This window comes from Nannobrachium achirus, assembly GCF_963921795.1.
Source record: "Nannobrachium achirus genome assembly, chromosome: 8".
Taxonomy (NCBI): Eukaryota; Metazoa; Chordata; class Actinopteri; order Myctophiformes; family Myctophidae; genus Nannobrachium; species Nannobrachium achirus.
In genome coordinates, this window is record NC_137817.1 from 16,968,611 (window position 1) to 16,991,864 (window position 23,254).

Here is a 23,254-nt window from a genome sequence, read left to right on the forward strand (position 1 = left end):
TGCTGTGACAGTATAACATAGGTACATCCTTGGCTATAGGTTGTGAATCTCAGCAGTAGCCTATAACCTCCAGACTTAGTAAACTGAACCTGAGTTGTCTCTGTACCTGGACCATCTTCCATTCAAATCCCTTTGCCTAGCTTGGGTTTCCGAGGCTTAGGTATTGGTATCCCTAGTGCTATGTCTTGTTTTGTACCATCACTTATTTTTGGGTACTGTATGTAATTTAAGGGCTGATCTATCACTACCATATGCTCCATCTACTATTGTGCTGAAACATGTGTGTGTTCAGCAGGGTGGGGGTTGGGGGGGGGGGGGGTATAAAAGAAACTATTAGTTCTTATTAAACATTTTGTTTCCTTCCAGATATCCCTGTGTAGTGAAGAGAAGGAGCCACATGGAAGGTCTGAGGGCCAACTCCTCCCAGTTCACCCTGGAAGGCGAACCTTTCCGCATCCTCGGAGGCTCCATCCACTACTTCCGTGTCCCCAGAGCCTACTGGGAGGACCGGCTTCTGAAGATGAAGGCCTGTGGCCCCAATACCCTCACAACGTAGGGACCCATACTGAACTCTGACTGTACCTAGAATAAACAGACTAACATTGTTGTTTTTAGTGGGCATGAATACACATCGGAATACAGGGAGAGCAGCTGCACACTCTGAGCGCTGATGCAAAAGTATAGATGTTTTTGGTTTAAAACCAGCGTTTTTGAAACATTAGATTATTGATTGCTTTATAAAACCATAACAAACTTAGTAGCCCTTCCGGAGAACCATCTTTGCTGATGGGCAAGAGTGATAGATGTTTGGTTTATCTTGTGGGAGATGAGGGTTTGAATCCAGGTGGTAATACAGATTCTATGTTATTTTTTTTTCATGTGTGGCCTCAGTGCAGCATCTGTGTTTTAGTGCATGCTGTTAGGCACTTTTGATCTTTTCAGATATGTCCCATGGAACCTGCATGAGCCTGAGAAAGGGGTGTTCAATTTTCAGGATCAGTTGGACCTAAAGTAAGGCTATATTCTCACACTGTCGAATTGTTGAATACTACAGAATTTGCTGTGTTTTCTATTCGTACTATTTATTGAATTATCTCTCTTTCAGGGCCTTTATCTGTCTGGCGGCAGACTTGGGTCTGTGGGTCATTCTGCGTCCTGGACCGTACATCTGTGCTGAGTGGGACTTAGGTGGTCTGCCCAGGTACTCTAGGTCATCATAGGTTCTCAAAGTAGGGTCCAGGGGGTCCCCAACAAAATTTCATTTTTGTATATATTTTTTTTTAAGTGACATGAAAAAGTTTGAGAACCACTGCTCTACAGTACATTATGTACAGGTGCTATAGTTACATATTTATTGACATATTGATCTACTCTTTACTTGACTCCTTGGGAATAAATACAACATCAAAGAATTAAAAAAGTACTCACATTTGTTACTTAAGTAAAAGTATCAATACTGCAACGCAAAGTACAAAAGTCGTGACACATTGTGAGCTTGTAGATCGGCTGTTTTCAAATGGCCGAAATGTATATAGGGTTGACGTGATTAGTGTATGTTTTGTAATAATCCAAATCTACAAAGTAATTAGTAACAAGTTTTCAAATACATTTATTGGAGTAAAAGTACAATATTTGGATCCGAGATGTTGTGGAAGTAAAGTATTGGAAATTGGAAATTCTCAGTAGTACAAATACCTCAAAATTGTACTTTAGTAAATGTAAATGTGTGCTTGTTTCTGAATATGTATACCACACACTTTGTAAAACTATGTGTGTACAGTACACCATTTGTTTGTAAAGTTCCTTTGCACTTCACAAGGACACCCTCTTCATTTATGTTTCATTTTATCGTCTGGAGTCTGGACCTCTCGGCCTAAATTTATATTCACTTTTTTTTCCCCCACCTCATGTTTCATGTAGCCCCAGAAACCTCTCATGGTGATGGAGTATTGGTCTGGCTGGTTTGACGTTTGGGGAGAACACCACCATGTTTTCCATGCAGAGGGTATGTGTACCCAGGGACGTGCAGAGAATGTTAGAGAGGCAGGGGCTGAAATTTCTAAAGGGCCTTTTGGTGAAAATATCGAAAATAGCAGACCTCCAAGCTCACAACGCGTCGCAGCGCGAGGCGTTGTGAGCTTGGAGGTCGGCTATTTTCGATGCTTGATACCACACTGAACTAAGCATAATCAAGTCAATGCCGTGGCGTAACTACATGGATTTCTACACAGAGAGGGCAATTCTTTCAACATAAGATGCCATGCTTTCAAGTTCAGGAGAGTTTGGACAAGGCAATTCTCTTGAATGCTGCCTTCAGGTATGGCATGGAAAGAGGGCATTTGCATTTCTTTCACCATTGTACAAACTACATTCATGTTCTGGAGAGGGCACTTTTTACAGACAAATAAAAGGGCAGGGGCTCAAGCTCCCTTTTAAGTCTATGTGTGCACGTGCCTGTGTGTACCCATGCAGAGCAGGCTGCCCATTCCCTTAGCTGTTTTTTTACTTTATTGAGACAGATTACCAGGAAAACAGAGAGGGAGTCACAACATAATGTACAGAATGGGGATGCACGGATGACTTGTCCCAGGTGGGATTTCCTTCCAGGCCAGCAGGAGTACTTTTTCTTTTACACTATGTGTGTATGTCTGGGCAATTATCTAGGGAAATGTCTGCTGACCATGCATTGTCTTTTTCAAAATGACCCTGTTTCATTCAATTGGGCACCTCGGACAAAGTGTTGGCCACTCTGTGTAGATTCACTGGAGCTGCTGGAGGTTAAGTGCCTTGCTGAAGAGGCACTTTGAGGATGTTTAGGCAGGGAATAGTAACCTAATTTATTTCTTATTTCCAACCCATGTTTTTTTTTTTTTTTTTTTTTTTTACCACTGCTATTTGTAGTTTTTTTATTTTCCAATCATACATATTATTGAAGAACCTGTGGTATGTAATCACAAATCTACACGCTACAGTACATCAGTGGTTACCAAACAGTGGGTCGGGACCCGTTTGTGGGTCACAGACCAATCTCTTTTTTTTTTTATTATGTTTTTATTTTGATCATCATGTACATTCCTTCATAGCTTCAGCTATGTATGATGTATTTCACAAATTACAAAATCTTTGATGACCCACAGACCAATTTTTATGGGTCACGACTGAAGTAAAAACGATTTTCTTTTCCTACATTTAAAAATATATATTTATTTCAAAATATATATTTTTTAAATAACATACAAACAAACAAAAGAAATTCCATAAATAAAAAAATTAAGAAGTAGTGAAAATAGCTGATCTACAAACTCGCAACGCGGCGCGAAGTAAAGCGACGCGTTGTGTGCTTGCAGATCTGCTATTTTCACTGGTTTGGCTCCCGGCAAACGTCTAATCTCTCTTTTGGATCTCGACCTGAAACGTTTTTTGAACCACTGCTTCTACATCATGCTATACTGTTACTGGAATTGGCATTGGAGTGCTGATCTACAGTAAGTACTCTTTTTTTTTGTTATCAAATATTTTTATTTTCCATAATCAAAAGAAAAATGCAATTTACAGACAAACAACACAAACAATAGTAAAACAAGAAAAGGAAAAGAAAACCCACCCACCCCCTTTCCCCGGACCAACACGGAATGTACAATAGTGCATGCCTGTGCTAGGCTGTTACCACTATATAGTGATTTCTTGAATCATAGCCTTAAGCTTATCTGCAATGTCCGACCACATATTAATGTTTTCTTCTTTTGCTCCGTGTAACCTTGCTATCGACTGCTCTAAATATACTATATCTAGAAAGGTTAAGGCCCACTGGCGAAACGTTAACGTATGAGGAGGTTTCCACCGCGTAGCTACCATCTTCTTCGCCGCCGTTACACCAGCAAAGAAGATGCGCTTGCGTATATTGTTTAGTTGCAACTGTGAGACGTCATTTAATAAAAATAAAGAAGGAGAAGATATGATATTGATACTAAAAATAGTTGAAAGTTTTGAGGCAACCATATTCCAGAATGACGACACATTTGGGCATTCCCAAACCATGTGAAGGAAGGTACCAATACTATTTGAGGCGCAGAGAGTGCAGTTGGGATTATTCAAAATCCTCATAGCACATAGTCTGCGGGGAGTTAAATAAGTCCGATGAACAAAATTTAAATGAATTTGTTGATGGTCTGGATTTCTAGAAGATAGCCTAATGTTAGACCATACTGTGTCCCAACAAAAGTCAGGGTCCAAATTTGGTACATCATTCCTCCAAACAGTATCAACAGATAGGGGCCCATAACTACAGTCTAATAAAAAACCATAGAGGGTGGAAACCAAACCTCTTGTTCTGTTACCATCACAGATAAACTCATGGAAGGGGTGCAATCTAAGGGGAGCTTGCCATGGGACCCCATAGGTCCTCATGGACGTTCTCAGTTGGAAGTAGAAAAAAAGGGTATTTCCAGGCAGATTGAAGATGTCACACAAATCTCGAAAAGGTTGTAAACCATTTCTATCAAATAAGTCCCCTAATGTACGAATCCCCTTAGCCCTCCACCTTGGAAAGCGAATGGGGCGATCCTCGATTAAAAGTCTTTGATTATTGAACACTGGGGAAAATAAGTTCCATTTACAATCAATCTTACACATCTTTTCAGCTGCCCTCCATACTGCCACTAAATGAGAAATGATAGGTCCAAAGCGAACTTTGCATTGATGTGTAGTTATGTTTGAATAGATAAGATCTCTCAATTCAACAGGCTGCACTAAACTCTCCTCAAGCTCTCTCCAAGAAACCTTATTTGCTGGGTTAAACCAATTTAAAAGGGGGCGGAGCGTGAAGGCCCAATAATAAAATTTAAAGTTGGGCAATGAAAGGCCGCCATCATCTCTAGCACGTTGTAATAGAGAAAGTTTAAGACGAGGGCGTTTCCCTTTCCACACAAACTTAGATATCGAAGAGTGAAGCTTATTCCAGTATTGCGGCGGTGGTGGCAAAGGGAGCATAGAGCTTACAAAGTTAACCCTAGGAAGAACATTCATCTTTATGATTGAAACTCGAGCTTGGAGAGAGTTGGGTTAAGATGACCATCTATCTAAATCAAGACAAATCTTATTTAGAGTGTCACCATAGTTGTTCTTAACAATAGCCTGAAGAGAGGGGAAAATATCTATGCCAAGATATTTGAATTGGCTTACTACTGGGATTATGGGCGGCAGGATAGCAGATCTCATCTGATCATTTAGAGGTAGAAGGGCTGACTTCGTCCAATTAATTTTGTAGCCGGAAATGGAACTGAACTGATCAAAAATTTGAAGGACGTGAGTAATTGACTGTGGTGCATTCTCAAGGAACAGTAGAATATCATCAGCATATAGGGAAATGCGATGCTGTGTGTTGTTAATCGAAACAGGAGTAATATCTGCAGACTGACGCACTGTCTGAGCCAAGGGTTCGAGTGAAAGTGCGAACAGGAGAGGACTAAGGGGACAACCCTGCCTTGAAGATCTGCCAATCGTGAATAGCGGCGAACAGATCTTACCGGTTAGGACCATGGCTGACGGATTAGAATAAAGTACTTTAACAAAATGTATGAATGAAGCACCAAATCCCATTTTATCTAGTACAGCCCACAGGTAAGACCATTCCAGACGATCAAATGCTTTCATCGCATCGAGCGACAACACTGCGGCGGGGGTCCTCAGCTCCTTAGCCCTATCGATGATATGCAATAGTCGTCTAGTATTATCAGAGGCTAGTCTAGTTCCTATGAAACCTGTCTGATCACAGTGTACTAAGGTGGTCATAAAACCCTGCAAGCGACGCGCAAGCACCTTAGCAAAAACTTTTAGATCAGAGTTCAAAAGTGAAAGCGGTCTATAGCTTGCGCAATCTGTGGGATCCTTGTTCTTCTTCAACAATAATGATATAATAGCTACATTCACATCCCTGGAGAAAGAGCCACTTTCAATTGCATATCGAAACATGTCTAGCATCAGCTGACCTAGATCTTCCCAAAAGATGGCATAAAGTTCAGGGGGTATCCCATCCAAACCAGGCGACTTGCCCCTACGCATTGCGAGCACAGCTTCCTGTAATTCCGCCAGATGGAGCGGTCTATCTAAGGCTTCCGCATCCGCCTCGCTAAGGGTTGGTAACTGTATGTTGGATAAAAAATCATTGCATACTGCATCATCGTGAATGACCTCGGAGGTGTAGAGCTCATCATAAAAAGCACGAAACGTGGCATTGACCTCTTTGGGTTCTGTAACCATGGCTCCAGTTGTTGATTTGACACTAACAATATCAGCAAAATGCTCATTGGATCTAAGACGTAAAGCCAGTAAGTGACTGGGTCTTGCACTATTAAAATAGTAGTTTTGCCTTGTGCGTTTCATTTGAAATTCTGAGCGGCGCTTGAGAATGGAGTTAATTTCTTTCTTAACTAGCTCCCTCTGGGTTGCTGTACTAACATCAAAGTTATTTTGGAGAGAATTATCCAAAGTAGAAAACCGAGATTCCAATTCCACCAGTTTGGCTGACCTTAATTTTCTCTGAGTGGACGCATAGAGGGTTGTATTACTCCTGATAAAGCCTTTAATTGCATCCCAAAGAATTCTGGGATCCTCAACTGAGCCTGTATTGATATTTATAAATTCGCGCAAACCAGTTTGAAACTGAGCTACAAATGCCGCATCGCGCAGCAGTGTGGTGTTAAACCGCCATCTAGGAGCTCTATCTATAACCTGTTTCAGTGAAGCAACACACAGCACCGCCTTGTGATCCGAGAGTGACATTGGGAGCAACTCTACCTTGGCAATTTTATGAAACAAGCTAACAGGGGCAAAAACGTAATCGATCCTAGAGAATGAAGCATGCCTACCCGACAGAAAAGAAAAATCTCTAACCGTTGGGTTCATTAAACGCCAGATGTCGAGTAAGCCAGTTGAGTTTGCCCAAGCACGTAGTTCTGCAGACGCTAGTGCTTGTTCTCTGCTTTCTACCCCAGTGGATCTATCTAGGTTATGTTGCCATGTTGCATTGAAGTCAGCACCAACAATGAATTTGAAATCCGTCAGTTCCAATAAGGTTTTAGTTAGTAATTTGTAAAACTCTTTGTCTAAAACATTTGGAGCATACACAGAGACTAGTGCTAGCATTTTACCCTCCAAGCGGATTTTAGCAACAGCTATCCTCCCGTCACTGTCAGACCAATCACCCAAAAAATCCAACCTAAGGTTACGTCTAGCCAATATGGCTACTCCCTTGGTTTTGGAAGAAGCAGCTGAAAAGGCTAAAACACGATAATGTTTATTAGCCAATCGGTTGGAATGCTCTTTTAAAAGATGAGACTCCTGTATAAATGCAAAGTCAATTGATTTAGATCGCAAAACCCCCAAAATGCTGGTTCGCTTATGCGGTATATTCGCTCCCCTTACATTGAAACTTAGAAATTTATATTCTGTCATAATTGTGGTTCAAACCATACGCACAGCAAGCACAGTAGAACATTTTAGAATTTCCTAGTTGGTCCCTCACAACAAACCTTCCCAACAGAAAAACAAAACAACCCCAAAAGGAACAGAAAGGAAAAAGCAACATCAAACGAACATAAAAAAACACATAACATTGAAGCTTGAGGGGGAAAACCCCATTAGCATCAGAGTGCACAAAAACAGTTCCCCACCCCATCAACCTATTAGTCAACCTTCATTTCACTCTGTCAGAGAGTGCAAACAAGTAACTGCCCAAAAGTAACCATACATTGCCCTCTGGTGGTTATGTAAATATATAACAGATCACCAAAGTAAAAACAACAACAAAAAAGTGCCTTCTTGTGGCTGAATAGCTCTCAAACATTCCATCCGCTCAAATTATGATCAATCTCCCCACTTCATATCACTTAAATAAATGAGAATGGTATGTTAACATTTCTAGTAAAGAAGGGGGAGAGAAAAAAGAAAAGAATAAAAGGGGAAAAAAAAGAGAGGGGACTATAACAACTGTAAATATAGCTGCAAGCAGCGATAAAGTGGCCAAGGCAGAAAAAGCAGGAAAGCAAAAAAGCATCAAGTGAAAGCAAAGAAGAAATCAAAGAAAAACTAGAAGCAGTGTTCTTCCGAACAGGTCTCCGGCAGGTCAGGTGTTTTTTTTTTGGCCTAGTGGTGACTATAATAGGCCAAAGTCAAAAGGGTACCACGTGTTCTTGGGCCTTTCACGGCAATCGGACGCTGCATGCGGGATTTGAGGCATTTTGTTCCAAGAATGGGTTTTGCAAAAATTGACCCGCTGGTGGCGCTATAACAGGCCAATGTGAGAAGGGTGGCATCTGTTCCTTGACCTAGTGGGAATGTGCGTGCAAAATCTCACACAAATAGCAGGCTGCGTTTGAGACATTTTGTTCAAAAAGGAGCAATCCTGCAAACCTTGGAATTCAATGTTAGCCAATTAGATAGAATATGATATTGGACAAATCCGTCATGATTACATCACTGTAGAGATACTGTGTGCCCATTTGTGTGATTATCGGATAAAATCTGAAGGAGTAATATCGAAGAATGCGTTTTCGGCCTTCTGGTGGCGCTATAAATGACAGAGACTCTGCCGATTTTACACTAATCGGCATAGTTATTGGTAAAAGCACAAATTGACCTCTACACAACATTTATGCAAAAGACTATATGCAACAGACATAAAATAGTTCCAAAGAACTCCTCAAGGTTTTAACTAAATATCTTTATTTTCCAACTTTTTCATTAGTTGTCTTTGTTGAAGAGTTGGTCATCAGGTTGTAAACCTTCAAAACAGAGGGTTAACAACCTAGCCATTTTCAGGCATGTCTTTTAAATCACAATGTTTTCAAATAATTCAAGTAGTAAACTTCTTCAAATAAAGTTTTTAAACATTAAGTATTGTGAAGTCTGAACCCAAACCAGCACACGGAAACAGTTCTCAAGGTGAAAACGCAATAAGCGTTGTTTTATTCAATGGGGCGTTCCCCTAAAACATGAAATAAAGTTCTTCCCAAAACCGGGGCTTTTAACTCAAAATATGCTTCTTTCCAGAACTTAACAAACAGGGGTTACATTCGAAACACATGTTTCACAGTATGCTGTTGCTTCCATTAACACATGCCATTTCTCTTCCAAGATTCAGATGCAGCTCCTAATGTGCCTACAATGGGAACAGATAGAACCACCATTAGCAATGTGGCAAAATACAGAGCAAATGTGCGACAGGAGAACATAGTGGAGTTTTGCTTACTGCTCGATGGAAGAGTCCCTTCGAGAGCCAGCTACACAGTGAAGCAGAGCTCGTGGTTAAGAGCAAAAACATTTGGATTGCCTGACTCGGAGAAGCTGTGTTGTGGCCAGGTGCTGACAAATCAAACTGATTGCAACAAGCAGCCATCTTAGCTGCTGCATTCTGGGAAATGTAGTTTTTCTGAAAACCAAACAAAGCCATCAGTTAGATTCAGTTCACATGCAAAAAACAGGGCCTGGATTAAAAAAAAGAAAAAAAAATCAACTAATCAGCCGATCTACAAGGTTAAAACAAAATAAAGTCAACAGATCTGCTGATTTGGAGGTTGTGATTTGCCATCCAATTTGCGTGATTTTAGGCCAAAATCTGTAGGAGCAGTGTTGAAAAATGTTTTGCAAGAATCGGCCTCATGGTGGCGCTGGAGGGCCATATGAGAAATCAGGCAGCCAAGGAGTGTGTGCAAAGTTTGGCATGGATAGGGGCAATGGTAACAGAGATATTTATAGGGCAAAAGTATGATGTCACACGGACAGAGTGACAGCCGGTGGAGGTTTCGATAGTAACTGCGACCTAACAGTCGCAATAATACTCACTTCTCTTTAGTTAAATGCTTACATTAAAGAAAGAGATGAGGCCACACCCCAAACAATAGTGGACACAGGCAATAATCCACAACTAAACACTCCTGACAATATAAAACACATTCTCACTGTAAACCATAGAACCAAAATAACACAGTAAAACGGTAAAAGAGACCATACAAAATACAAGCAAACAGTCTTACCGGTTAACAGAGCAGCACACACAGCCTCCTCAACTCAGCAGTGTTTTGCTCAAACTGTTCAGATGGATTCAATCGGCCGACGCCCAACAAGCAACCATCTTAGCTGCTGCATTCTGGGAAATGTAGTTTTTCTGAAAACCAAACAATTACATTCAGTTCACAGGCAAAAAAACTAAAACAAAAAAAATCAGCCGATCTACAAGCTTAAAACAAAATAAAGTCGACAAATCTGCTTATCTACAAGCAATAATTACATTCCCGAAATGAATCTTTTTACCTTCCAATCCCAAAACCAGAAACAAACATTTCCGAGCCACATGTTCACTTACCAATTATCTTAGTCACGCAGCCTCAGTGTCAATATCAGAGTTGGTCAGGTGGATCTAAAAGCAATATAGTGTGGGTTAAATATAAATGTAGTAATGCTGTTAGAAATTGGAATAGTCTTGAAATGAAATGTGTACAAACCTGCAGCAGCTCCAATGAGGTTACTGAACACACTGAAGAAAGACTGGCTTTATACAGGGTGTGGTGATTACCAATGCTCCGCAGCTGTGACTCAGGGACCGTGTTCAAAACATTGCATGTGAAAAATAAGAATATATTCCATTTGAAAAATAAAATAAAATGACTGTAATTCCCGCTGAACCGTGGGTTACAAGTGCACAAGTGCACAGTGCACTAACCTACATTATTGCAAAGTGTGATTAAAATGTGACTTTGAATGTATGTTTTAGAGGCAGAAGAATAATTTGCCAGCAGCATCAACCATGCTTCTAAACACATTGAGCACGCACGCACGCACGCGCACACACACACACACACACACACACACACACACACACACACACACACACACACATGTGCCTAACCATTCTGCATTAGAGGTGGGATTTATGGCTCTTTGAAGTGAGACAGTACCATCGATCTGGCTCACTAAAAAGAGCCGTTCAAAAGACTGGCTCATTTGGCTCCTTGTATATTTATATATTTTTAAGAAGAATTTGTTTAAACATGAATCCACAAGGTGGCACCGCATTCCTCTGCTGACAGTTGAGATCACAATTTAGTATTTACCCTTTTCATAAAATGTGTGTGTAAATTAAGCTACCTTGACTTTTGTTATTCATAAAACACCAAAAAAAACAAGCAGGCAACAATGAACTCGCTCCTCCACTTGTTCTCTCTCTCTCACTCACTCACTGTACTCAGTCACTACTCAGTGGAGTAGCAAGGAGATGTTGAATTGGGGGGAGGGGGTCTCCCCCCCAAATGAACGGCTCTCTACTGCGCGAACCGGATCCCAACGTTCACTTCAAAGAGCCGTTCAAAAGATTTGATTCGTTCGCGAACGTCCCAGCTCTATTCTGCATCTAGCCTAAGGCCCAGATCATGGGAAACCCCTACTCACGTCAGGGTGGGGGGTCCCCAGTTCAAATATGATTCTTTTTGGTTTCAGTGATATTTGGACTTACCCTCTACAGTAGTTCATCATGAAAATGTTACTTTGCATGTATGCAGAAGAATAATTTGCATAAAACTTGCAATGTTGATTGAATTATTAAAAAAGCATGTTTCAATGTTTAAAAAATCCGATCTGACAGATCTTTAGATATTGGTCCAAAGTTCATGTAAAAAAAGTTCTGTGCACGTGACGCGAAAAATCTGGAATAAAACGGGTTTAAGCGTTTTACGAACTGCTCAAAATGGCGGAAAATCTAAGGGCGGAGCTTACTTAACAAAGACACAGATGTCTTCCGCTTGAGTCAAGGCACGCGTGTAAGCAAGTTGCATGTCTTCAAACGAAACGAGGCATGACTTATGCCCCTTTAAAGTTTGAGTTTTCAAACACTTCGTATAGCGCCCCCCTTTGGCCAATTGGAGTAAGATTGCTTTCAGTGATATTTGGACTAACCCTCTACATATTTGCCAAATGCCATGAACGTGTCACTTTGCATGTATGATTTAGAGGCAGAAGAATAATTTGCATGAAACTGCATTATACAGTGAATTATTAAAAAATAATGTTTCGCTTTAAAAGAAATCCGGCCGCTGTGCGATGACCGCATTGGTCCAAAGTTCATGTAAAAAAAAGTTTTGCGCATGTTACGCGAAAATCCCAGGAGGAGATAGATTTTGACTGTTTTTCATATAATTCAAAATTGTGGGAGAAGTAAAGGTCAGAGGTCAAAAGTCAGAGCGTAAAAGTTGTTCGGCATGAGGAGACGCATAAGTGTATACAGGTTTCATTGCTGTACCTGAAACAGGGCATGAGCTACACCAGTTCAAAGTTGGCATTGTTCAAAGGCTTCCTACAGCGCCACCCTTTGGCCGATTGTTGCGAGCTTCGCGTTTTAGCCGTTTGGCATAGTCCTCTGCCATACTGCCGAGTTTCGTAAAAAGCGACTGCACGGTCTAGCCGCTAGAGCAAAAGTGGCGGAATAATAATAATAATAGTGATGAAGTCCAATAACAATGAGTGGCCAAGGCATTGCCACTTCGTGGCCTTGGCCACTAATAATAATAATCAGTCCAGCATTAGGCCCACTTAGAATGTGATAAAGCCCTATAAGCCACGTTAATGCAAATAACCAAACACTTGTGACAGATATGTGGAAATAAGGCTGTCACCACGACAAGGCACTAATATAATATTAAATATAGCTGCAAGCAGCGATAAAGTGTCCAAGGCATAAAAAGCAGGAAAGCAATAAGGCATCAAGGGAAAGCAAAGAAGAATATCAAAGAAAAACAGGACCGAACAGGACTCTGGCAGGTTTTTTTTTTGGCCTAGTGGTGACTCTATAATAGGCCAAAGTGAAAAGGGTGCCACGTGTTCTTGGGCCTTTCACGGCAATCGGACGCTGCATGCAGGATTTGAAGCATTTTGTTCCAAAAATGTGTTTTGCAAAAATTTACCCGCTGGTGGCGCTATAACAGGCCAATGTGAGAAGGGTGGCCTCTGTTCAGTGTAAATACTGAATAAAAGTACAAAGGTATTGGCATCAACTTGACATTTTTTGAAAATAGCAGATCTACAAGCTCACAATGCAATGCATGAGCATTTACTGGAGTAGCCTAGAAGTAAGACTATACAAGTGAAGTATAAAATACCTCAAAATTATACTAAGGATAGTATTTGAGTAAATGTAATCAGTTACTTTTACACCACTGGCATTGTAGACCCAGATGCTTGTGAAACATGATAAAGAAATAGTCATGCAATAGTATGAATTTCAGTTTATTTACACAAAGGATTTGCAATTGCAAAATATTATAGCAGCATTATTTTCTGTAAGTGGCTAGCAGAGTCAGACTTAACTAAAGTTAAATTGTTTTTATTGAAAAACGTTGAGGGGAAGGCGGCTGGGGGTCAAAACTTGGAACTTTAGGGGCTCACATGGGGCTGCTGTCCTGTGGGCAGAGCAGACTATGGATTCCAATTGGGGGGTGTTGGAACCCAGCCAGCCTAGGTGGGGGAGGGAGAGAGAAATGAGGTGAACTTCAGAATAATTACAGTTGAGCCACAAGGTAGAGAAGAGGTGTTCAATCTGCCCGTTCCACACAGTTCAGAATAATGAACCCACTTACACTGCCTTTCTTTGGCTCCAATGAAGCAATCTGGGAGCTGGTACTGATTGTCAGCTGATTGTCAGATGGGCTTCAGGTGTGAGGCTGAGCTTCCCCTGCATGGTTTGAAACAATGAATAAATGAATGCACTCAAACATCATTACTTTATAAAGAAACTCAGTCATTACTTCAAAATCAAAATAGGAATGAGTGTCACTGCGGCTGCTTTTTCCTACCCATAGGTCAGACAGGATTGTGTCAGTCTTTCTGCAGGCTCGCCATCTTTCAGATTCAGTTCTAGGGAATAAACCTGGCCTGGATCAAAGAAAAAGGCCAAATGAATAGAAAAACAACAAATTCAAATAATCTGCTGCACTACAGGCTTGAAACAAAATAATTCCATTAATCTGCCCAACTAGGCATTGGCATTAAACTCAAAATACATCAATTCAATAATCAACATTGCAGCTAACATACAAGCATTACATTCCAAAAGAAATTGTTTAACATTTAGATCCCAAAACCAAAAACAACATAACATTACAGAGCACATGGTCACTCACCAAGTCACAATGTTCCTCATTCACACAGCCAGTGTAGCGAGTGGATCAGGTAGGTATGGTATCTAAAAGTCAAATTATTGCATGGGTAAGTATAAATAATTAATGAATTAAACTGTCAGAAATTGGAATAGTTGTTGAAATAAATAAAGAGTACATACCTGCTGCCTGTAACACCTCCAGTGTTGTGGACCACACTGAGCAAGTTACTGCAGAAAGTCTGGCTTTATACTGGGTGTGGTTTGATTGCAAATTGCTGGGCAGCTGTGTTTGGGTCTATTCTGCATTAGAGGTGGGATTTATGGCTCTTTGAAGTGAGACAGTACCATCGATCTGGCTCACTAAAAAGAGCCGTTCAAAAGACTGGCTCGTTTGGCTCCTTGTATATTTATATATTTTTAAGAAGAATTTGTTTAAACATGAATCCACAAGGTGGCACCACATTCCTCTGCTGACAGTTGAGATCACAATTTAGTATTTACCCTTTTCATAAAATGTGTGTGTAAATTAAGCTACCTTGACTTTTGTTATTCATAAAACACCTAAAAAAAACAAGCAGGCAACAATGAACTCGCTCCTCCACTTGTTCTCTCTCTCTCACTCACTCACTGTACTCAGTCAGTACTCAGTGGAGTAGCAAGGAGATGTTGAATTGGGGGGAGGGGGTCTCCCCCCAAATGAACGGCTCTCTACTGCGCAAACCGGATCCCATCGTTCACTTCAAAGAGCCGTTCAAAAGATTCGATTCGTTCGCGAACGTCCCAGCTCTATTCTGCATCTAGCCTAAGGCCCAGATCATGGGAAACCCCTACTCACGTCAGGGTGGGGGGTCCCCAGTTCAAATATGATTCTTTTTGGTTTCAGTGATATTTGGACTTACCCTCTACAGTATTTCATCATGAAAATGTGACTTTGCATCTATGTTTTAGAGGCAGAAGAATAATTTGCATAAAACTTGCAATGTTGATTGAATTATTAAAAAAGCATGTTTCAATTTAAAAAAAATCCGATCTGACAGATCTTTAGATATTGGTCCAAAGTTCATGTAAAAAAAGTTCCGTGCACGTGACGCGAAAGTTCCGGAATAAAAGCGGGTTTAAGTGTTTTACAAACTGCTCAAAATGGCGGAAAATCTAAGGGTGGAGCTTACTTAACAAAGACACAGATGTCTTCCGCTTGAGTCAAGGCACGCGTGTAAGCAAGTTGCATGTCTTCAAACGAAACGAGGCATGACTTATGCCCCTTTAAAGTTTGAGTTTTCAAACGCTTCGTATAGCGCCCCCCTTTGGCCAATTGGAGTAAGATTGCTTTCAGTGATATTTGTACTAACCCTCTACATATTTGCCAAATGCCATGAACGTGTCACTTTGCAAGTATGATTTAGAGGCAGAAGAATAATTTGCATGAAACTGCATTATACAGTGAATTATTAAAAAATAATGTTTCGCTTTAAAAGAAATCCGGCCGCTGTGCGATGACCACATTGGTCCAAAGTTCATGTAAAAAAAGTTTCGCGCACGTTACGCGAAAATCCCAGGAGGAGATAGATTTTGACTGTTTTTCATATAATTCAAAATTGTGGGAGAGGTAAAGGTCAGAGGTCAAAAGTCAGAGCGTAAAAGTTGTTCGGCATGAGGAGACGCATAATTGTATACAGGTTTCATTGCTGTACCTGAAACAGGGCATGAGCTACACCAGTTCAAAGTTGGCATTTTTCAAAGGCTTCCTACAGCGCCACCCTTTGGCAGATTGTTGCGAGCTTCGCGTTTTAGCCGTTTGGCATAGTCCTCTGCCATACTGCCGAGTTTCGTAAAAAGCGACTGCACGGTCTAGCCGCTAGAGAAAAAGTGGCGGAATAATAATAATAATAATAATAATAGTGATGAAGTCCAATAACAATGAGTGGCCATTTGCCACTTCGTGGCCTTGGCCACTAATAATAAAAATAAATAAAAAAGGAAATCAGTGTATATGATATAAAACATATATGCACTTACATATGTAGTTAGAAATAGAAATTAAAAGCACATACGGGGGGCCATATGCAGCAAAGCACACACAGTGTTAATGCATACTGCGCCACATACAGCCCCCCCCCATGCATCCATGCATACAAACCACAATTACTAATTAGAAGGGGGAAAAAAAGAAAGAAAAGAAAAGTCTGTATACATAAGTATTTACATAAAACACAGTTATGTATGATCAGGAAACCATATACAACACAGCACACATGATGCATACTGCGCCATATACAGCTCCCTGTACATGCCCAAAAGGCCAGTGCAAACTTAGATAAATGTCAATCATATTAGTTAAGTCTGTTTCCGTCTTAAACAGTAAACTACCATACTTCAAACAGTGAACATACCCAATCACGACTACAAAATAAATATCCCCAATTCAGAGCTCCCCTCTCCCCCATCAAGAAATTAACATCTTAGAAGACAACAAGTAAAGTAGGTAAATAACTACCCCCCCCCCCAGACAGCGGATCCACGAGCACGTAGAGCCAACGCGCCACGAGATCGTACATCCGCCAGCTATTAAGATTAGGAAAAAAAAAAGGAAAGAAAAGAACGAGTCAATGAGCCAGGGAGAGAGAGAGAGAGGAGAAGCAGAGATAGGTAGAGAGACATAGAGAAAGGGCGGGAGAGCGAGTGGTCTCTGGAACCGCGGAGCCTTCACAATTTAGACCATATTATTTATATCTGTTTCGCCTTAAACAGTAGGCTACATTACTCAATACAAAGGCCAAAGCCCAGTCTCGCCCTCCTACCCGAGAAAGTAGCGTTTTAGGAGGCATAAACGAACCATAAACTAACAACCAACATAGCCGCCATTACCTAACAGAAAGAGAGAGAGAGAGAGAGAGAGAGAGAGAGAGAGAGACACACACACACAGCGAGAGAGAGAGCCATAGAGAGAGAGAGAGAGAGAGAGAGAGAGAGAGAGAGAGAAAGAGAGAGAGAGAGAGAGAGAGAGAGAGAGGGAAAGCCGAGATAGATAGAGAGACACAGAGGGAAGACGAGAGAGAGAGCAGGCTCAGAACCGGGACACGGAACACGTTAGACAAAGCTTAACAGAGAGAGATAAAACCCTCTAGACCTATATAGTAAGCAGCACAACGCTCAATAAGAGCAAAGAAAAAGAATACAATAATAACAAGAACAATGTCCATTATATTCAAACAAAAAAGACAGTGAATTATGCTTATAGCTTTATCAGCCCTAAATCCTCTCTCCTTGCGGTAACCTAAATTAAAACGAGTAACACCCATCTGCTTACAGATCTTATTAAAAAATAAAATATATCTTATTCTTCAATACAAATAAAATAGGCATTATGAAACGAAACACTTGAAAACACAACGTCAAGTCAGATGATGAGTCCAAAACAATAAGTAGGCTTACATTAACAACTCACCCTTTGGGGAGGAGGAGGAGGAGAGAGTGAGGAAAGAAAGACGCTGCGTAAAAGTCATCTCCAAAGTCCCAGCCAGCTTACCAACAGTCCATTAAAGGCAAAAGGATATCACATCGGCAGAATGTGTTTGAAAGCACGCGATCACAAAAGCAAAAGTGTCCCTGGTAAAAGTTAGTTCTCTGTAACTGTCGTCTCATCATCCTGCGTAGCTAGAGTCTCGTCCGCAGCACCTGGAGTCTTGAACTTATCCTTGCAAAAGGCCAGCGCTTCCTTGGGTGAGTTGAAAGTAGAAGTCGCCTCATCCACGGTTATCCAGAATTTGCTCGGGTGCCTTATTCCGTATTTAACTCCTTCCGCGGTGATGGAACGTAGGAATTCCTTTACTGGCCCGAAAGCTGCCCTTCTCTTTGATGTTTCAGCAGACCAGTCGGGGAAAATATACACCTTTTTGCCATTGTATGTCAGTTGGCCTGCTTTCCTGGAGAGCTGGAGTATGCGTTCCTTTACCCGGAAAAAATGGATCCTTGCCAGGAAAGCCCTTGGCTTATCAGAACGTGGATTGCCGGTCCGATGAGCACGATCCACCTCCGGGGGGGAGTCGGGAAACTCGTCGGGGAATGTTTTCTGCAAAAAAGACTGGATAAAGGCCACTGGGTCAGCCTTTTCTAGCCCAGGAGAGATCCCAATCACTCTTATGTTGTTCCTACGACTCCGGTCTTCTGCTATGACGAGCTTCTCCTCCAGATTAGCACATCTTCTCTCCAATTCAGTGATACACATCTGCAAACTGTCCATGGAGGAACCAAAGTTCTCAATGGCCTCCCCATGTTCAGCCACGGTCGTGTTCAGCGTGGCGACTGCAGGACGCAGCTCCTTTCCGAAGTCATCAATCTTCTTCAGTAATTTCTTCTCCAAGCCAAGCATCATGGGTTGAATAAAACCATCCATAAACTCTTTCAGTGATTCCTTGAGGACCTCGCGCAGCATGCTCTTTGTAACCGGAGCGTCAGCGTCGCCCTGCATTGCGCCAGCCATGTTGTCAGCGTTTGCGGTCGGAGACCTGGTACTCCTCGACCTCGTGTTAATCGTATTCGGCATGAAACACGAAACAACTGCAAAAACAGACACTCACCAGTGTTTTGGCGTTTAAAGTCTCAAAAGAACTATAAAGGCAGTAAAAAATGGGCTTAAAAAATGTGAAAACTTTGCACCTCTACAGAGCTCAACAAACGCGTCCTACTCGGTCGCCATCTTGTCGGAACTCCCTACAGTAAGTACTCTTGACCTCTGCCTTATGCCCACAACAACCACAGTCCACAGCACACCACTGCCAATATCTCAAGGTATAGCATTCCCTCTTGTGAATTATATTGTTTACTAAATCAAGGATTATGTATCTGCCTCTGTCTGTCAGACATGTTAGCTGTTGTTACTGAGATCCTAGAGAGAGGTGTCTCCATCAATCTCTACATGTTCCATGGTGGAACAAGCTTTGGTTTTATGAATGGTGCAATGGATGTTGGCACCTACAAACCACAGGTCAGCAGTTATGGTAGGTACTAGATATCCAATCCAATAGTTGTATTATGTTATTGTGTTGTTTGTGTAAATGTGTATGATTATTCACACGTTCATCATGATTTAAATATCTTAATTAACACAAGTTGAAGTTGTAACATGTTTTTGTGTGTGTTTCAGATTATGACGCTCCATTATCAGAGGCTGGTGACTACACTACAAAATATCATCTATTGAGGAATTTATTCAGCCAATATCATGGTAAGGAGCCTCGTCAAGCCTTCATCTACAATAATAATAGTTAGAGTGAAAGAAAATAATTATGATTGTGGGAGAGGGCCATGGACAATTAGAAAATGCATGAGGTTTTACTTAGTTATAGTTATAGTACTACTGAATATTGAAACGAAAGCAGTACTGAATTAATACTGCCCTTCTACCTTGTGCTGGCTGAAGCGTGCAGGACTCTTTACTGCATTAATACTGAATTTTACTCAGGAAAAACAAAACGTGTAAGAGATATACTATAGCACCTGCCATACAATCGAATATAGTGCAATGAGCTTTGGTAAAAATAAAATAAAATATAGTGCAGAGATAAAAAATAAAAAAAACATACTCTCAATCAATGAATCCTACTCACTAAGCTCCTTGTCCATGCTTGTGTTTCAGCTGGGCCTCTTCCTGAGCTTCCTTCTGTCCTGGAAAGGAGAGTCTACCAGCCTGTTGTCATTCTGCAACACCTGTCACTGTGGGACAGCCTGCGCTTCACTGACAAGGTCAGTTACAGACAGACAGTCATGCATAGTCAGTCACAGACAGATTGCCTTGTTGATGTCTGCATCTTGACTGGGATCAACTCTAGGGACAATCAGGGAATACGAAAATGGTCTGTGTGCGTGCATACAGTATAGTGTGGAAACGTCCAGATGCAGTTTTTGAATAGGTGGGCTCCAGACAAGATGGCACTTGGTTAAAAGTTGAATGGATTGGAAAGGCTTTCCACAGGTGCTGCGGAAAGCCTGGTGATGCCAGATTATTCTGCAACTGTTTAATATAAGCTCATATGTAGTCAGGGGATATGGTATATCCCTAGCCTGGCTCCAGCCCATAGACAAGCCCACTCTCTGAGCGGACTGCTTCTCAAGCTTCAGCTGAGACAGAAATCAGGATAGTATATCCCATGACTAAACCACATTTCACAGTATGTTTTACACACATTCATATTTATATTCTAGACATAGAGTACAACTGTACAATGAGGACAACGGATTGATATGCGTGAATTCATTCAAACACTATAAGTCAAGGGTGAAAGTCACAGGCCCAGAACAGATATATCAAAACCTCATACTGTACATAATCAGGGTAGATGTTTGAAATATGGCAGTTCTAGATTGACCGTATTAAAATTAAAGTCAGCATACCTGCTTGTTTTGAAAAGGATTTGTGATTTGGTTGATGTATTATATTGTGTAGCTACTCCGTTATACTCTACACATGCAAATGATTTTTTTATCCAGCCATATTGGTCAGAGAGGCCAGTGAACATGGAGAATCTTCCTGTCAACAATAACAACGGTCAGTCATATGGCTACACCCTGTATGAGACCACCATCACCAGTGGAGGAATCCTCAACTCCAGGAACAACATCAGAGACAGAGCTTTGGTAATGACAACATGACATACAGACAGAGATAGAAAGATTATTTCTCTCTCACGCGCACGCACACACCCACACGGTGCAACTCCAGACTTTGTCATTGACAGAGACAGAGAGAGGTCTTCCTGCGCAGCCGTGAGGCAGGTCATGGCGGTGGAAGGAGTCAGAGATTTCCCAAAGCAGTTAAACTATGCAGCTATACAGATAACGACCACCACATGGCACGTGATCACACACAATAATATCCTCCATTGATATTATCTTATTGTCTCTGCCAGGCCGAAAGGCATGGCCGAGTCTGTGTTTTGCACCCTGTCCGTTCGTCTGTTACCTGCTAATCTCTGGCACCGTTGGCCTGGTCGCTGCCAAAACTGTGCACACACACTCCCTGGATGCCAATTCAGAACCTCTGCCCCATATTTTTCACTTTATTTCACTATGTTCGACATAGTTTATACCGGTATTATTTAAGGATATGAAAAATATGTCCTCTTACTGTACAGCCTATATCCATCCAACAATTATGGCAAAGATCATACAGACAGTGACAGTGGTGAGGAATAATCCACACAACTGATGTTGTCCTCTAGGTTTTTGTGGACAGACAATCTGTTGGCAGCTTGGATTACAAGACTCATGAGATAGCACTGCCTGATGGAAAGGTATTGTGTTTATTCTTATCTGACTTATTGCTTTATGTCTACTGCATACTGTACATATGCTAGAGGCCTATAGTGCCCCATTACTTCATGAAACTACTGAACCACATCTTTCTTTGTTTCTTTCTATCTATCTGTCTTTCTTTCTTTCTTTCTTTCTTTCTTTCTTTCTTTCTTTCTTTCGTTTACTTTCCCTTTCCCTATCTTCCTCTCATGTATCTAAACTGTCAATGAAAACCAACGAAAATGGTATCTCTCAAACATAAGTATCTAAGCCAACATTTTTGGTTCATAACTCTTCGATTGGTTGCAGAACTGTTCTGTCATCCATTTTCAATTTCTTAATCGTCAGCATTAAAGTTGTAGTGCAGGATCCGCTCGCAATAACATTCTCGTGTTTTCTGTATTTTAATGCTTAGGGAGAGAGAACATTGACCATTTTGGTGGAGAACTGTGGAAGAGTGAATTATGGAAAAGCACTGGATCATCAGCGCAAAGGTTTTCTGGCTTCAAGCTTCAGTTCGATGTGCCGTAACTGTTACATCAACTGTTATGATGTATGGAAAATCTAAAATGTTCTTTAGTTTGAAAAGCTTGTGCTGTTCAAAGAGCTTCGTAATTTTTACTTCTCTTCACAGATTCATACTGTATAGGAGCAATGCATTTGTCTGTGTTAGATATATTGCATATATATATATATATATATATATTAGTGCTGTTCGAGTTAACTAAATTAATCGCGATTAACTCACCGTTATGTTAATCGCGATTAATTATTTGAATCGCAATTAATCGCATATTTATATTTTATAGCCATTTGGCCTTTGGACTTTGTTTCTCAACATTATTATATTAACTATTATTTGGGGAGGTCTCCAGATGATTAGCTTAATGTGCAATATTGTTTTCTCACTCAACAGTAAACAATCCAACATACATATACAGGGTATCTGCACATTTATAAAGTGACAATTTAATTATTGTATTAATATATCTAATTGACTCACAAGTAATTAACTCATTGAGTGCCAATCCCGAACTAGTTCGGCTTTATTAGCGTATCGCAGAGTGCCGATCCCGAACTAGTTCGGCTTTAAAAAAAAAAAAAAAAAATTGAAAAATTTTTTTTTGAATTTTTTTTTTTTTTTTTTTTGACCCCATCAAATCTGGTGAACATGATTTCAATCGCGATTTTGCATGTTCCACCCCATACAACCCCATCTAACATACAGGGCAGCCATTTTTGTTTACATAACATGTAAAACATAATGGCCATTATCTCAAGAATGCCTGAACGGATTTCCAATCGGATTTTTTTGTTTGAAAGCTGTGAACAAACTGCACAAATCCACTCCAATGCAATCCAGGATTGCATTGGATTTTTTAGAGCTCATTCTTCTCTGTTTTTTTCCCATGCATGAGGTGTGCAAGGTTTAATCGTGGCTAAATTGCAGAAAATAGATCTTCTAAAATGCTTGGTAGCCAATAGCTAACTTCAAGCTAACTTCATCCTCTTCCTGTACATGCACAAAGGAAAGTGTTCAGGCAAGTCATGGCTGCAGGGCTTCTGCATATACCACCATATCTCTATGGGATTTTCTATGGCCACTGGGCGCCCTCTAGTGGTGAACGGGGTGGCACTCAAAGAGTTAACTAAAATTTCGCATAAAGCCAGCATTTTTCCACTCCCAAGTTAATAGGGCCACGAAAGACTTGAAAGATATCCCTCTAAGTTATATTGTGAACTGATAAAAGCTGATGACTTATTTGCGATTAATCGCGCGATTAACTAGCTAAATCATGCGATTAATCGCGATTAAAATAT

General features: G+C 40.9%; 1 protein-coding gene across 1 annotated transcript in view; it reads left to right on the plus strand.

The window, feature by feature from the left end:
* Positions 1 to 397: 397 nt before the first annotated feature.
* Positions 398 to 23,254, plus strand: part of LOC308289965 (beta-galactosidase-1-like protein 2) — a gene marked incomplete at both ends in the record, with an annotated part of 25,996 nt that continues 3,139 nt past the window's right edge. The window contains 11 exons of the mRNA XM_080731745.1: positions 398 to 552; positions 943 to 1,011; positions 1,106 to 1,201; positions 1,781 to 1,790; positions 1,921 to 2,005; positions 19,003 to 19,140; positions 19,287 to 19,367; positions 19,779 to 19,885; positions 20,630 to 20,776; positions 21,361 to 21,432; positions 21,849 to 21,927. Of these exons, the coding sequence (XP_080587871.1) occupies positions 398 to 552; positions 943 to 1,011; positions 1,106 to 1,201; positions 1,781 to 1,790; positions 1,921 to 2,005; positions 19,003 to 19,140; positions 19,287 to 19,367; positions 19,779 to 19,885; positions 20,630 to 20,776; positions 21,361 to 21,432; positions 21,849 to 21,927 (1,039 nt within the window). The remainder of the gene's footprint in view (positions 553 to 942; positions 1,012 to 1,105; positions 1,202 to 1,780; positions 1,791 to 1,920; positions 2,006 to 19,002; positions 19,141 to 19,286; positions 19,368 to 19,778; positions 19,886 to 20,629; positions 20,777 to 21,360; positions 21,433 to 21,848; positions 21,928 to 23,254) is intronic.